Source organism: Vulpes vulpes, chromosome 14 (genome assembly GCF_048418805.1).
Source record: "Vulpes vulpes isolate BD-2025 chromosome 14, VulVul3, whole genome shotgun sequence".
Classification (NCBI taxonomy): Eukaryota; Metazoa; Chordata; class Mammalia; order Carnivora; family Canidae; genus Vulpes; species Vulpes vulpes.
In genome coordinates, this window is record NC_132793.1 from 95,251,383 (window position 1) to 95,267,451 (window position 16,069).

The 16,069-nt window shown below is 39.7% G+C and overlaps 1 protein-coding gene across 7 annotated transcripts in view; it reads right to left on the reverse strand.

Moving 5' to 3' along the window:
• The window catches only part of CHD2 (chromodomain helicase DNA binding protein 2), a 121,018-nt gene that overhangs the window by 83,616 nt on the left and 21,333 nt on the right, over window positions 1-16,069 (reverse strand). For 4 of the 7 annotated variants that reach the window (XM_072737212.1, XM_026001500.2, XM_026001518.2 and 1 more), the window contains 4 exons: window positions 13,414-13,645; window positions 9,496-9,582; window positions 7,718-7,779; window positions 484-591 (listed from right to left, as the gene is read on the reverse strand). In XM_072737212.1, the coding sequence (XP_072593313.1) occupies window positions 484-591; window positions 7,718-7,779; window positions 9,496-9,582; window positions 13,414-13,645 (489 nt within the window). The remainder of the gene's footprint in view (window positions 1-483; window positions 592-7,717; window positions 7,780-9,495; window positions 9,583-13,413; window positions 13,646-16,069) is intronic. The other 3 variants (XM_072737214.1, XM_072737211.1, XM_026001510.2) reach the window with 1 other exon arrangement.

Consider the following 16,069-nt stretch of genomic DNA (forward strand, 5'->3'; position numbering starts at 1 on the left):
ACCAAAAATTACCAGTCTCTTGCCACCTCGGCCTACTTCTTTCTCTGCACAATCAGATTCTCTGCTTAATGCTAGATTCTAAGAACAAGGTAATAAATAGTGAAGAATGTGTTCAACCAGCCAGTGTTTTAAACTTAGGAATGTCTTCTCCCAAAAAGAACCTGCATGCTACACAAATACACAGGGAGGCTTTTTAAAAGCAGAAGATATATCCACCCCCTAATAACCAGTATGCCATGGGGTAAGAAACAGAAGCTTTGCCCTGCACAACATACGATGCAAATACCCAGTCAAGTGTAACATCCCCATCATCTAATCACTTGCTAACGAGGTAGCCCAGCAAGAAGTGAACCAGACTTCCAAAGCCCAGAATCGTAACATGTATCCCATCCATTAAGGCTGTCGTTCTAAGCACTGCATCATCCTCCATCTAACGCAAATTAAGCGCCACCAGAAGCAGAGATCTTCAAGTAAACACTGCACCTTCTGGGGACAGGTCTTCTGGCTTTCACTTTTTTTTGCTCTGCTTCGCTCTCTGCACTGGTGCCTTGCTCCTGTTCATCTTCTGAGGGCTCCCGTTTCCATTTTTCTCTGTGATCAAAAGCAAAGCAAAATGTTTTTTTCTAAAAGAACTCCTGAAGATAATATAGTTTGAAGAATCTGACAAAATTAATTTCAACTGTACTCTCCAAAAGGCAGAACATGTATGTTTTAGTATTATAGCTAAAGTTTATTCTAGCTCCACTTAAATTCTGGCTGTTATTATCTTTTCCTATTTTTTTCTCTGGTAACAAAAATAAATGAAAATGGAAACTGAAGAAGTATTTTTTAAACTATTCTGGGTGGGGGGGAAGCAGTTAAATTTCTCATATTCTACTTTTATTTACTATTATTTTTATTTACTACTATTCTCGAACAGATTGAAGCTGCAATATAAATTAGACCAATGGTTCTCAAATTAAGATGATCAGAACCACCTAAAGGACTTACTAAACAAATTTCTGGACCACAGCCACAGGTTCTGATTCAGTACGTCATTAATAAGTGGCTTAAAAATTTGAATCTTAACAAATTCAAAGCTGATGCTAATACTGGTTATAGACTCATTCTAGAACTACCATGCTACATATTTTAACATCTTTAAAATATATTTGATTAAACAGTCTCTAAAATTATTTTTCACTAGTAAACCTACTACCTACTAAATAATCTGTTCAGCTAAAAATGCAGTTTTTAGTAATTATTAGATACAGCAGGTGTTCCTTTGCTCCTTGAGATCTCAGAGGGCATTCAAGAGCCATACCTTATAGGTCTTTCCTACCACCCCAGTTTTTGAGGTTTACTTAAAAGACCAAATGTGGGACTTAGCTCATTTCTAGAGAAGGAACATATAATCGCCACTGGGCATGAAATACCCAAAAGAAAAACGACACTGAAACTCAAAGCCAAGTACCTGAGATTTTGTTTTGTTTTTTTTTGTTTCTTTTGTTTATTTGTTTTTTAAAAGATTTTACTTATTTAGTCATGAGAGACACAGAGAGAGAGAGAGAGAGAGGCAGAGACACAGGCAGAGGGAGAAGCAGGCTCCATGCTGGGAGCCCGATGTGAGACTCAATCCCAGGAATCCAGGATCACACCCTGGGCTGAAGGCAGGCGATAAAGTACCTGCCGGGCTTCCTAGTACCTGAGATTTTCCAAAACAATTACCTCTGTGCCTCTGGGTCCGCGACTAGGAAATAAGCTTATACTAAAGACAACTATTAGAGAATCACAAAGTCATTCTTCACAGGAGAATAGGTCAAAGGAATAATGGAAGTTTATTGCCAGAAGGTGGCTTATGTACCAACTCCTGAGCCACCCTACACCTAAGTGAATGGAGACTCTAGGATGAGTGAGAAAGCAGTAGAGCATGTCTATGTACAGCACTAAGTTCAACTGGCATGTTTGTTTAATACCCATTACGCTGGGAGTAGGGGACTGCTTCTGGGCAGGCCCACTTCTGCTCATCTTTGTACCAGAGCTTACCACAAAGGCAAACAAATGGAGGGAGATACTCCTCTGTTAAATAAAGAAATAATTTAAAAATAAACCCTATCAGTCTAACAGACAGGTAGGTACTTTGGAAGCAGACTGCTAAGACACTGAGGCCTATTAATGTTGCCTAATATCCTTCCATCTCTCTTAAAAACAAACACCTCCTTCTGTCTAACTACTCTCTGGGCACCTGTCTTAGTCTCCTTTCTAGAACTTAGTACAATAAATGTTTGCTAAGGAATAGAAGGGGATGGTTAGGAAGGAAGGAGGGAAGATGTCTCCAGGTGCTGGGGGATGGGTACATGCAGCTACAATCTTCCTTAGACCAAGTCCAGAACAGTTAACCTCTTGGAAGGGGCTCACAAAAAAAAAAAAAAAAGGAAGGGGCTCACATAGCCTAAGTAGAGATGTGACTTCACAGGAAAGAACCTGGAGAGAACATAAACAACTAAGATGTAAGGGAGAACAGGTCAGATGGGAAAGATCCACAGTCAAATATTAACTGTAATTTACATAACTCCACAGGAACTGAGAATCTAAATCTGGGCAGCTAAGGAGGTCCACTTCTACAACTTTAAGAGACTAAAATGGCAGTCAACTTGACAGAATCCGTGCTGAGGCTAGAGTTTTCCACTTAAAATTGCAGGTTTATATACTTATGGACAATCAGGAAGACTCAGAATCTTCCAGTATGAGAAATGTACAAAAACTGAGCAAATAAACTGGCCCAAAGGATTCCTCTTAAAGAAGGAAACCAAAGCCCAGTGAAAACAAGGTGTCTGTCATAACATGTCAAACCTCCAGCCATCTTTCTCTCCATCATAACCCACTGAAGACCACAGAAATCAGGAAACACCAGGCTTGCACATTCTGGGAGGATCTGAACTCAAAGGCTTAAAAGGCCTAACTGGGTTAGTTTGCACGTATATTTGAAATTGGCTGGATTGTTTTAAATTTTCTATTAACTTTCAAGAACAGGAGGAAAAGTAAGTTAGGTAAGTCACTTTGTATAAAGAGATGAGGAAAGTGATCAGTTACAAAACGATTTACTTCTCAACCTTGTAGATGTCAAGGGCTCTCCTAGATCACTGGTTTCTTATACCTAATACAAATGTTATGGGGATCCCTGGATGGCTCAGAGGTTTAGCACCTGCCTTCAGCCCAGGGCATGATTCTGGAGTCCCGGGATTGAGTCCTACATCAGGATCCCTGGGTGGAGCCTGCTTCTCCCTCTGCCTGTGTCTCTGCCTCTCTCTCTCTCTCTCTCTCTCTCTCATGAATAAATAAAATCTTAAAAAAAAAATGTATGAGGATGACTCCTTGACTATGCCATACACTACAAGTAAGAGTACAATGAGGAGTTATCCAAAATACAATATTGTAGGGCGCACCTGTGGAAAGCCCACCCCGTCTCTCCATGACGGCTGAGACGTCCAGTCAGGCCCTGACCTGTCTCTGTCAGATGCAGACTCAGCAGCCCCACCCCAAGCTCAGTGCGCTCCCTACAGAAGCCACATTGTGCAAGGACAGGAGCTCAGCAGAGGGAAGCAGGCCCAGGGGGTGGGGCTGCCCCGCCCACCTTGCCACCCTTGGAGGGGCTGGCACACCTGGCTCCTAATGGGGAGACACAGCCCCCAATAAACCAGCCTCTCCCCCTGAAAAAAAAAAAAAAAAACAAAATACAATATTGTAATTAAAAATTTTTTTGTATTTCAAAGGAGACTTGAATTGCCAGACCCAGCTCTAAGAGAGCATCATGAGATTCCCTAAGATTCCCTAAAGGGGAATCACTGTAATTTTTTCTTTACCAAAATTGTCAGAATTGGGGAGAAAAATATTAAGATTTAGCCACTGAGGCCCCAAGACAATGTAAATAGACATAAAAAAGTGAGAATCCAAGCTAACTAGGTATAGTTTTCTTCCTTTATTGGAAAAAGGTGTTCGGCAGAACACAGACCCTAAGACACAAATCAAATCTAAACAGTTGTGCGGGCAGCCCCGGTGGCACAGCGGTTTAGCACCGCCTGCAGCCAGGGACGTGATCCTGGAGACCCGGGATCGTGTCCCACATCGGGCTCCCTGCATGGTGCCTGCTTCTCCCTCTGCCTGTGTCTCTGCCTCTCTCCCTAGCTGTGTCTCTATGAATAAATAAATTTTAAAAAAACAAATAAACAGTTGTGAAGGAGGGAATGAACAAAATTCCTTTGTAAGTAAAACAGGCCTAAACTCTGGCCAAGAATTAATGATGCTTCTTAGTAACTATCTGTAAGAGCCCAAAGAAGGCGATTCCTTTCTCCTCTACATTAGAAGGCAGATCAGGAAAAGAAGAAAAGAACTGCTTAAATTTCCGTTATTTTCAGTACAGTTTCCCAGAGAGAACCCCATTCAGGAGCAAGTTCCAATGAAAAATGATAATCTGGGGTAACAGATTCTCCTCCACTGTGTCATGCGTTTGTCAAAGAGTTCCAATTCAAAGCACTAGAGAGAAAAAAATAACTCTTTTCTCCAGGAGAAAAACTTCAAGTGATTTATAGCTAACACATTTTTTTCTTATTCCAATTGGAGAGAAGATTCTAGAACAATTCTAGAGAGTAGTCTGAAGCACTGAAGGGACCATAATGAGTCAGCAAAAATCCTATACAACACTTCACAAACTTGGACAACATTAAATAAGTACTGCATGGAAGGGGATCCCTGGGTAGCTCAGCGGTTTCGTGCCTGCCTTTGGCCCCGGGCGCGATCCTGGAGTCCCGGGATCGAGTCCCGCATGGGGCTCCCGGCATGGAGCCTACTTCTCCCTCTGCCTGTGTCTCTGCCTCTCTCTCTCTCTCTCTCTATGTCTATAATAAATAAATAAAAATAAATATTTTTTTAAAAAAGTACTGCATGGAAGAGAGTTCAGTGATCAAAACAGGAGTAGGTTAAATAAAATTTAAAAATTTATTGGTTTATGTGACTAGGTCAGGGGTTATAATCTCAAATACCCACTGAGGCCAGGTAAGGACTCTAAATGGGGTCAAATGGAGAACCCCCAAGTCCGTCAGAAGGTTACAAAGACCACTGTTACGGGGGTCATCACTAACAGATTTTCTCAGAAGCAGCTAGAAATCTGGATTCTTAAGCATCATTTCTCAAATTTTTAACATTGCCAACTAATTTTAAAAATGTTCCCAATATTGTACAGAAGCATTATACTGCTTTACTTCTACATTTTTAAAATGATAATTCACATTATGACTCTGGGGAGTTAATCCCTATGACTCTATTCTTCAAAAATGCCAAGGTCATAAAAGCAAAGTGTGAAAGCACTGTGAAAGTACTCTAAGGAAACATGACCAATAATACACAACATCTAACCCCAGACAAGACGCTGCAGTGGCAGCCTGAAATGTTATAAAAAGACATTATTGGTTCAATTAACAAAATGGGAATATGAATTACACAAAGAATTTTAGCAAAGTTAAATCTATATTAAAACTATTCTGTGCTTATGAAAGAGAATATTCTTCTTAGGGAGTCCACACTTCAGTATTTAAAGATAAAAGGCCATAATGTATGTCAATTTTAGTCTTACATGGTTCAGAAAAAAATATTATGGGCATGCATATATGTATATATACGCATATATATATATATATATATACACACACACACACACACACACAAAGAAAGCACCAACAATAAAGCAAATGGGGCAAAAATGCTAACCAGTGTAATTCTACGCAAAGTACACAGGCATTTCTTGTACTATTTTTATTCTTAGAACTTTCATAAAGTTACAATTTCAAAAAAACAAAAATGTTAACAAAAATAGCTCCTTTTAAAAAGCTTCAAAAACTGTGGTACAGTCTGCAGGGTTTCAGAAAAGCATTTCCCTGCGCTAATATTTCAGAATCTCCGCTCCCTTACAGTCTCTCAATTCTGAAATCCGTTGTGCCCACACACTAGGTTCTGTCTGTTAAGCTTGCTCAGGTAACAGAGGGCCCCTTGTAGTGCTATGCCTATAGCACCTCCTCTAATTCTACGAATTAAACGGACTCAGAAGAGCTCCCCATAAGCCCCAGTTCCCAACCTGCCGCCCAGATGATGGCAGGAAGGGAGGCTAGCCCAGTGCCCCAACAAATATGCCTAATAGGAACTCCTCAGCTCCCACTAAGTTCCTAAGGCCTGGGGTGGGGAAGCAGCCTTACAGAACATACACCTCCCTAGGAGGAACTAAGGTTCTACTCAGGGGAAAGAAGGTCTCTGAGGGCCATCAACTTTAGAAAACTCTTAGGATTGACAGAAGGAAAAGAAGTACAGGGGCCAGTCGGCTTTCTGTACACCCAGAGAAGGCCATTAAAGCAGGATGTGGAGATTTTCAAGCACAGCACCATTTAGATCCCAGCCAAGAGACCAGTAGAACATAGCCAGATGGTGGAGGAAAGAGCATATGCATGGACTTCCCAAAAGGCTCCAAAAGGCCATTAGACCAAAATAAGTCCCCCAAACAGGCCATGAGATTGGAGTAGAACAAAAGCTTTCTTCTAAGATGCCAAGAAATACAGGCTTGCCTACAGTTTTTCCTCCAAATCTAACTAAATACTTAAAACACAACTGAAAATTGCAGGTGTTCTGGGGATGGCAAAACTACTTGTCTTTTCTTACCATAGTTTCCAACAACCCTGTTAGGTTGGCAGAAAAAGTATTACTCTATTTTAGAAATGAGAAAAAGAGTTTAAAAAATTCAAACTCCTTTGCCTTAGGCCAAATACTTATTATGCAGAACTAATATTTTAGGACAGAGAATATACATAAATGGGCTCTATTTTAAGATGCCACAATTATTTACCACAAGAGACCCCTGAATTTATCTGCCAGGTGGTGTTTGGTTTTTGTTTTAAGATTTTATTTATTCATAAGAAACACACAGAGGGAGAGAGAGAGGCAGAGACACAGGCAGAGGGAGAAGCAGGCTCCATGTAGGGAGCCTGACGTGGGACTCGATCCCGGGTCTTCAGGATCACACCCTGGGCTGAAGGCGGCATTAAACCGCTGAGTCACCAGGGCTGCCCTATCTGCCAGGTTTTTAATATCTACATTTTCAAGTGCAGTCCCTGAGGAGACAGGCTGTAGAATTCAAACTGTCAGAGATCCATACCCGCTCCAAATAGGACTTTTAAATTCCCCCTCCCCCCCAAAAAAGGCAAAATACTTTTCACCTTAATTTGTAAAATTTAAAAATTATATATAATCTAGGTCCTAAAGGAATTTCACATAAGCCCAAGAATTAGAATTTTCTAGCTTGTGAACTACAGTATTAAAATCATATGGTAACAAGATGAAATTTCACAATACATTGGGTGTCTTTGCCCAATCAATATAAATTTGCCACACCCACAAAAAGAACAAATGAAAAACAGCAAATCTAAATTTGTTCCTTGCTCAACCAGAAGAGAATCTGTGCACATTTAAAGAAAAACAACCAGGTTAACGGGGTACCCAGGTGGCACACACACGAGATAGGGAATCTGAGCTTCAGAGGCTGCCAAGGCAGCAGGTCACAGGGACAAGAGCCCATGACAACAAGAGGAGCAGGGGGCTCTGGGACCCTGGGTGGACTACAACACAGCAATAACAGCCCCAGAGAAGTGGACATTCTCGAAACTCCTGGGTGAAATAAGTGCCCCATGAAAAAACTTACTGTTTCTTCAGCTGCCTCTGGCCTCTTCTTTTTGGGCTCCCACTCTCAGACCCGCTACTTGCCTTCAGTGTGTGAGGGGGGGAAAAACGATCACAGACTTTAATTCACAGTTCTTAGGGACAACACAATCCCCTGGTTCAACAATTTACTCAATAATAACATTATTCAGTATGAGCTTCTCAGACAAAAGAAATCTGTGTTTGGTGGTTCTCACTCTTATTTTCCTTTGAAAATTAATTTGTTACAATGTGGTTACCTCTAACACCAGGAAATATTTCTCTCCGCTTGACTTCTACAAGGCACAGTCTGATAAAATGCTCTGTGATAATGGAAATGTTCTTTCTGTCTCTGCAGGGTTCAATCTAGTGACCAGCAGCCACGTGTGACTGCTGAGCCCCTGAATGTGTCTAGTGCAACTAAGGAAAGGTATCTTTCCTTTTACTGGACTTTAATACAAATTTTAAAAGCCACATGTTAAAAAAAAAAAAAAAAAAGCCACATGTTAGTGGCAACCGTACTGGATTACTGCAGATCTAGAATATCATGTGAAAATGCCACATCTAGTGTACCATTAAAGGTGGTGACCTATTGATCTACTCTATTTCAGACTCACTGAAGAGCATGTTCAATCGTCAGCCAACAGTGCTCTGATGACAGCACTAAGCTAAGGAAAGTTCATTAGTCAGAAACATCTCAAAGCTCTTTTCCCCCCAAATTGGGCAAACTGGCAAATATTCCTATTGCTGTTAGTCTTGTGTCCTAGCGAGAACCTGTTAATTTACACACAAAAAAGGAAAAGACTGACACAACCATGCGACTGGTTGTTAAACATAGGTCAGGAATCTAATCCTAGACACTATGGAAAAAGAAAGCTGAGGCAAACCAGCTCACAGGTCACCAAAAATAAAACACCTTGAATGCAACGTGGATGTTAACAGTCCAGTTGATCTGTAAAGTACATTTACCAAAACCCACCTCCACTCACTAACCTCTGGATATTAATATTTAACTTTCATCAGAAAGATGTTACAAAGTTAAGAATAGCAAAGTCCTAAGAATGCAGGAAGGGGGTATTTCACTGAGACATAAAAGAGCATCTCTTCAGACTGGTCTATAAAATATAGAGGTAAAAACTGATAAAAAATACCACACAAACTGAGAAAGATGAGAAAAGTCTGATGCTATAGAAACCACAGAACCCAGTACATAATACCAATTTTTAAAAAATCATCAATCTATTTAATCTCTCTCAATTATATCCGAGTAAATATGTGTGAAATATAGTACACACTAAAAACAGAAAGTAAACTTAAATAATTAGTTAAAACACATTACTTAAGTTAAACAAACTCTCCTTCCCTTCTCAGAAATAGATCTGAAAGTATGTCCATTATCACATTTACTACGCAAGTGACTCTAACAAAACATAGATTTAGAAACTAGGTATTTTAAAGGTAAACCTGTTGAGATAATCAATTTCACTTGAAATCCATAAACATTAAAAAAAATGAAAATACAAATGTGAAACCAATACTGTAGAATACTCCAACACTCTCCTAAAATATTATATGACAATACAATCTTTCTGGGAAAGTTCTTTCTTTAAAAGCCACCTGTGGTTTTCCTCGCAGTTCTAGGTTGAAAAACCTCACATAAGAGTCACTTAACTGAGGCATAATGTTCAGTCATGTTAATGATAACATACACAACCAGAGTTGAAAATGATAAGTAAGATAAGGAGTTTAAATGTATCCCCTTAAAACATTTATTTTTCTTACCTCCTCCTTAATATTAAATCGTGATGGTTCTTGTCTGCTTCGGTTTGACCGCCTAACCCCATAAACATCAGGATATTCTTCCCACATCTGTAAAATTAATAGACCATGTGTGAATCCTTTTTTCTTGATCTCCATTAACTATTTTCATCACTAGAACATGTATTTCCATCTAAGAAAATTCAAATAACTAAGTATCAAAAGGCTTGTTTCTTACTAGCTGTTTAAAGATAATAAAGTACCATCTGTATTATCCTGGAACACAGTAAAGTTTAACAATGTCTCTTCGTTACTGAATGAAGTTCGTTCGAACTTAAACTACATGGCACACTGCTTACTCGTCATTAAAATATAAACATACAGTTAAACAATACCGAATCTTTACTGATGAATTTTAACTCCCTAATGCCTTCCAGTTTCAGCTCTTGACTGTGTATTGATCCATCTGAGAATTCAAAAAACCACCAGGGCCCCAACATGTCTAATTTTAAGTAAAACTCAGACATTTGTGTATTTCTTTAAAATCCTCAGGATACATAACATGCCAGAAGCATGGATAATAGTCATTTCTGACACTTAGCTACAAGTCCTCAGAATAAGCACCACCACCCCTCATTCTCTGGAACACTCTGTTTTACTCTTCAACAGTAATTACCCTTTGCCTTCAGGATTTGATTTTCAATAACAATCCTCACTAGCAATCAAAAAAAAAAAAAAAAAGTAGGGACCCCTGGTTGACTCAGTCACATGCAACTCTTAATCTCAGGGATCTGAGTTCAAGCCCCTTGTTGCATGCATGCAAAGATTACTTAAATAAAATAAAACCTTAAAATAAAAAAATAAAGTTGAAAGGAGAGATTAGTTGGAGAAAAAGTTTTTTTTTCTTCACAATATACCAAATCATTGTATAAAAAGACTCAACAAATCTATAGAAAAAATGTAAAAAAGACCTCTAACAATGAGAGTCTATAAACCCCAAATCTCACTCTCCTTCCCACAGATAACTACTACCAAGTGTATCATGTATTCTCTTAATGAAATCAGTCACAAGGAGCCAACATGAATTTGGATGGGCTGTGGAACACTGAAATGAAGATGTTAAAAAAATATGGAAGAAATGCCTGATAGCCAAGATTAGAAATGTGAGTTTGTTGTCAAAATACAGGTGACAGCTAATATATTATTAAAATATTTACAAAGTGAGGCCAGAGGAGAAACCACTGGTTGAGACTCATGAAGTATGTGGAAAAATGGACCCCAAAAGAGACAAAACTGATGAAAGACAACCCAGAAAAACAGAATGTCACTCAGGCAAGGGAGGATATTGCCAAAGTACCTTTAAAAAAAAAAAAAATGCCAAGTAAGCTGAAGAAAACATTTCTTTGAACATTTCTTTGAAGAAGGCCTTCAAAGAAAACAAGAAATATGTTCCAGGAAAAGTCATTTTAGAAAAAGAATCCAATTTAATTATGTAATCCAGTGTTCTCAGTTTATAAAAGTGACAAATCCATAATCGCCTTAAGATAATCTGAGAGTGGAGAGGACAAAAGGTCCAACCAGAAAGAGTTAGGAATAATCAAGTGGCAGAAAATGTAGGCGACAGAGGCAGAACACTGAACAAATCTAGAAGAGAAAGGAAGAGGACAAAAAAGTTTACTGTAGCCATGCCAACCCCAACCTCGACCCCTTTTCAGACTTTTGCTAGAGCTATGAAATTACTTAGAACAGATATTTTAAGCTTTTATAAACTGGGACGGCTATATCACTTAAAAAACCCTACATTAACTAGTTTTATCGTTTAAGATATTAGGCATTCAGGCTGGGACTGTATTATAGGAGATACTATAATATACACATACTAAAATCATCCTGAGTTCATCTCTGTCCTTTTGAGGGCTACAATATCTAATCCAACCCTTCAATTAGAGAGCTACCATGTAAAGGGACATGTATATAGGAAACAGAGAGCCTTCCTCAGAAATTCTCATTTTAGAAAAGTATCATTAAAGTCACAATCTAATCCTTCTAACTGGTTAGTACATCCATCCATTTGTTAATCTTACTACTAACTTTTTGGAATTGATCACTTTAATTTTGAAAGTTTATCTGAATGTTTCTGCCTGAAGCCATTTTTCTATTTTGAAATCGATCTTAGCAATGATTTCCCTTCTTTCTTAGTTACCTTTTATTTTTTTATATAAAGTTATATAAGGTCTTAAAACTTAACAGCTGTGAATCCTGGTGGTCAACACAGTTTCAGTGAAGTTTTAAGCACTATGTTAAGTAATGGCGTCTGTTTTCCTTTAATCTCTGCAAGTTAAGAACACTCCACTGCACAGATGAAAGTTATATTCAGATTTTTTCCTTCCTTTACCATTCCTTCAAAAGTGTATTGTGGTGTTCTGAAAAGAACACTTGATCTAGATGCAGAGAAAACCAGGCTCCAGCATGACACATGACACACTGAAGATCACACAAGCAATGCCTTCTGCTACAAGCCTGCGTAATAAGTCTCTGAGGTTAGTGATACTCAGAGCAAAATCTCTAAGTGGTGCTTCTACATGCAGGGTCTTTTTGAATTCTGTGAAAGGTCCACCCACACTGAGCAGACAACACGGTGCAATAACTTTAGTATCTGAAAGTCACTCCTCTGTTGAGTGAAGCAACAAGGAGAGCTCTCATTTCCCTACCCCTCACAGCACATCTGTTGAAGCTATTCTACAGAACCTGCAAGGTAATTTAAAATTGTCTGTACTACTACAAAAATCTGAGACCTCAGAAGACTTCTATCTTAGAAGAATAAAACTGATGTAGCATAATAGCTTTTAATTTCATTAGGCCATTTTATTTTTAAATTCCTAAAAAAATATTCTTTTGTATTTTCAGTGATTCAAATGCAATGGTCTCAACAAAATTTTAAAAGATCAGCTGTATTCTTGTGATTAATTAGGTCAAGTCATTCGTTTTTCACCAAAAGGAATGCACTCCAAAGTTTGTGCATCAATGAGAGCACACTCTGCATTTCAATTTTGTCTCTTTGCATTCTTTGCTAGAAGACTCTTCTGTTGGGATGCCTGGGTGGCTCAGTGGTTGTGCATCTGCCTTCGGCTCAGGGCATGGTCCCAGGGTCCTGGGATCGAGTCCCATCTCGGGCTCCCCTCGAGGAGCCTGCTTCTCCCTCTGCCTCTGTGTCTCTCATGAATAAATAAATAAAATCTTAAAAAAAAAAAAAAAAAGAGAGAGAGAGAACTCTTTTGTTAAGTGAACAATACCTACATTGCCTAAATGCAGATAACTTTTTTCCTATGAGAAATATTTTTCTTCCATCCTTCAGATAAGAAAAACTGCCCTTATTCTTAAATTATCATCCATCACTAAGCTTTACAACTGCATTGCATAATCATCTGTCAGTGATTCTTTCTGGTATTCTTCAGTATTGACTATTACCTTTTTTAAACGTTAAAAACCAAACTATAGGGGCACCTGGGTGGCACAGTCCATTAAGCGTCCAACTCTTGATTTCAGCTCAGGTCATGATCTCAGGGTCATGAGATCAAGCTCCATGTCCAGCTCCGTGCTAGGTATGGAGCCTGCTTAAGATTTTCTTTCTCTTTCTCTCCCTCTCTTTCTGCCCCTCCCCCTACCATTCACTCTAAAAAGACAAAAAACAAAATTATAAAAATTTGTCCTTTTGCCTTGTAATTTGACAGATCATGTAATTTTCCTTATGGCCTTGTGTCTACTATATCAAATAGCAGGAGAGAATGCAATCTCTGTTTATACCCACAGACAGTATATTATTACAAAAGGTGACTATAGTTTTCATTATCCAGATCCACTAATGAGTTTTCCATGGGAAACAAAGGTCTGCTAACTGGTCCTAGCTAGCAGCACATTTTTAATGTACAGCAAAGTAGATACCTTCTTCACATCAGCTATCCGTTCCTTCTTAGAGGCAGGCTTCTCTTTGGCTTCTGGAAGGACTGGCTGGGATTTAGAACCCGCCGACTCACTTTCAGATTCCGATTGGCTCTCTGAAGACTCAGAACTGCTATTTGACTCACTGCCATGTCCGCTTCCTGGATCGCTGCCCTGCTCACTCTCCGACTGGCTGCCTGAGTCTGAACCGGAAGCTTCTTCAGATGCTGAGTGACTTAAATTAAAAAAAAAAAAAAAAAAAAAGACTTAAGATCCACCATATAAATCTGTTTTTAAAAAATTCCACATAAATCTATTTTTAAAAAGCTGTAAAATGACAGCAAAGAATAATTCTGGTAACACAAAATCAAAATCTTCAAATTCAGATTTATATTCTTATATTGCAAATAATGTTACCACCATCATTCCCAACATCCCTAGTAGCTACCATTTCCTGAGTGCTTAGATGATGGTATATACCATTTAATTTATATAGATTAAATCTTTTACAAAACTCAAAATGAAGCTCAGAAATAATTAAGCAAGTTTCCCAAAATGACATAGGCAGGATTTGAAACCAGATCAGTCTGGATCCACTAAGTCTTATTTGTTCTGTATCAGTCTCTTCCTCCTCAAGACAACTCTACCCCCACACACAAAGGAAAAAACCAACATAGAACAAAACCAAGGCAAAGTTACCCAAAGAGTAAGAATGCAATCTGGTTGCAATTATCCAATCACTGGTTCTCAACAACAGGTTCAAATCAGACTCATCTGGGGAGCAGTATGAAAACACACACACATTAACCCCAACCAGAGGTCCTGCCTTGCAATCTCTGGCAACGGAGTTCCAGACCTGGTAGACTTAACAGAAAAAAATAAACACAAAGAGCATTCGGAGTCTGATGTGAATCCAATAAAGACCCACTATGGGCTAGCATACATCCCACCCCTTCCTCATTCCAAATACCCCTCAAGAAAGAGCAACCTAAGGAGGCACATGATAGCAAAAGCCACAAAACAGAAATATCAGAAGGAGATGGAAGATGGGAGTATCAACCCTGGGAGCCAAGTAGGCAATATACCCTCCCCATAAAGTAAAAAAGCAATTCAGGGGCACACTGGTAATAGTGAAGTTACTTTAAAGGGAAAGACCTAAACTGGGTAGACTCCACAAAAAAGACCTGGACAGTTCACAGAACTCTTCTGCTTAGAGTCAGAGCACAGGAAGGGAGGCAAGTAGCAACCCAGAACCCAGGGTTAATAGCCACTTAACAGAAGGGGCCTGGTGTTTAGGAAGCAGGAGAGAAAAGACATGTGGCATGAAACCCAAGGGGGTAAAGAAGGGAAGCTTTGAATTTACCACCACTGTACCTTCCCAACTAGAAATGAGGGCCTATCACTTGACAAACATGTCCACAGAATGGGTAAGACAGTACATTGGGGAATGGGATTGACTCCCCAAATGCCATGTGACCCACAGTACGCACATTAGAGCACAGCAGCCTTTTAGTAAAGATAAGGAAGTAATTAATCAGTGACACTGAAGAGGGGGTAAGGGTGTTGGAGGCAGAGAGGTGCGGGGAAGAAGGGTAAAACCACATATTAATTGCCTAATCATCTAACAGGTACCTAGCAATATTCGAAGGACTTTATATGCATTATTTTGCTTATTACCCAGAACCCTATTAGGAATCAGTATCCCCATGCAAAGGACGAGAGAAATGAGACAGCAGGGCTGGGATTCCCCCCGCCCGCCCCCAGCTTGGCTCTAATGCCCATATCCTTTATTCTATCACAGGAGTTCAAAACTTTAGCGACTCAGAAAGTAAAACTTTTCCCTGTTATACTATGTCCAAAACCAGTCAGGCACCCCAGTAATAAGTGACTCAACACTGCTAAGGTCTCATTAGACTGATTCCCTGGCCCTCCAGACAGTAAAAGCCAACTAATCCAGCTGACTATGGCATCATAAATCACTTATTCTCTGTGACCAAGCATAAGGTGGGTCACCTGGCAAATAATAAAAAGACGAAGGCTGGACAGTATAGCAACAAGTGCAGGCTTCAGCATCGACGGCTCAGGTCTTAGTCCTAGATCTCTCCCCCATGGCACTTTGTAAACCGTGCCATCCTGGCAAGGTTATGAGAGCACCAGAGGGCAGATAGGACACCAGGACCTATAAATGACAAGGCCTTACCAAACATTAGGATTTCCAGATTTTCACTTCCCAGCTCTTCTAACACAAAGTTATCCCCAGCTAGCACTCATTAGTGAATCAGTACCACACAATTTATGGCACTAGTTGGAATTTATTACCTTTGCCTCCATCATTTGCTCAGTTTTAAAGGTACAGAGGCAGCTCCAGCATTTCTGCACCAGAAGAATTTAGAAAGAAATTCCTTTCCACTTAAAAAAGTGTTAGGAATGTACCTGGAGGCTGCATTTACATAGCCAAAGGGGCTGAGTGATTAGAGAGGCCTGGAGGAGGAAGAGCTGGCTGCCCACCTCCCCGGGCCACCCGGGCCTGGTCCCTGGGAACATCCAGTCTCAGCATGCCCCAGAAAACTTGGCCTCCCTCTCCAAGTTCTCAAGATCTAGTATTCACCCTTCCTTCCCTCCTCACCCCCACCAGTCCAGCCTTACTGAACCACTTGTA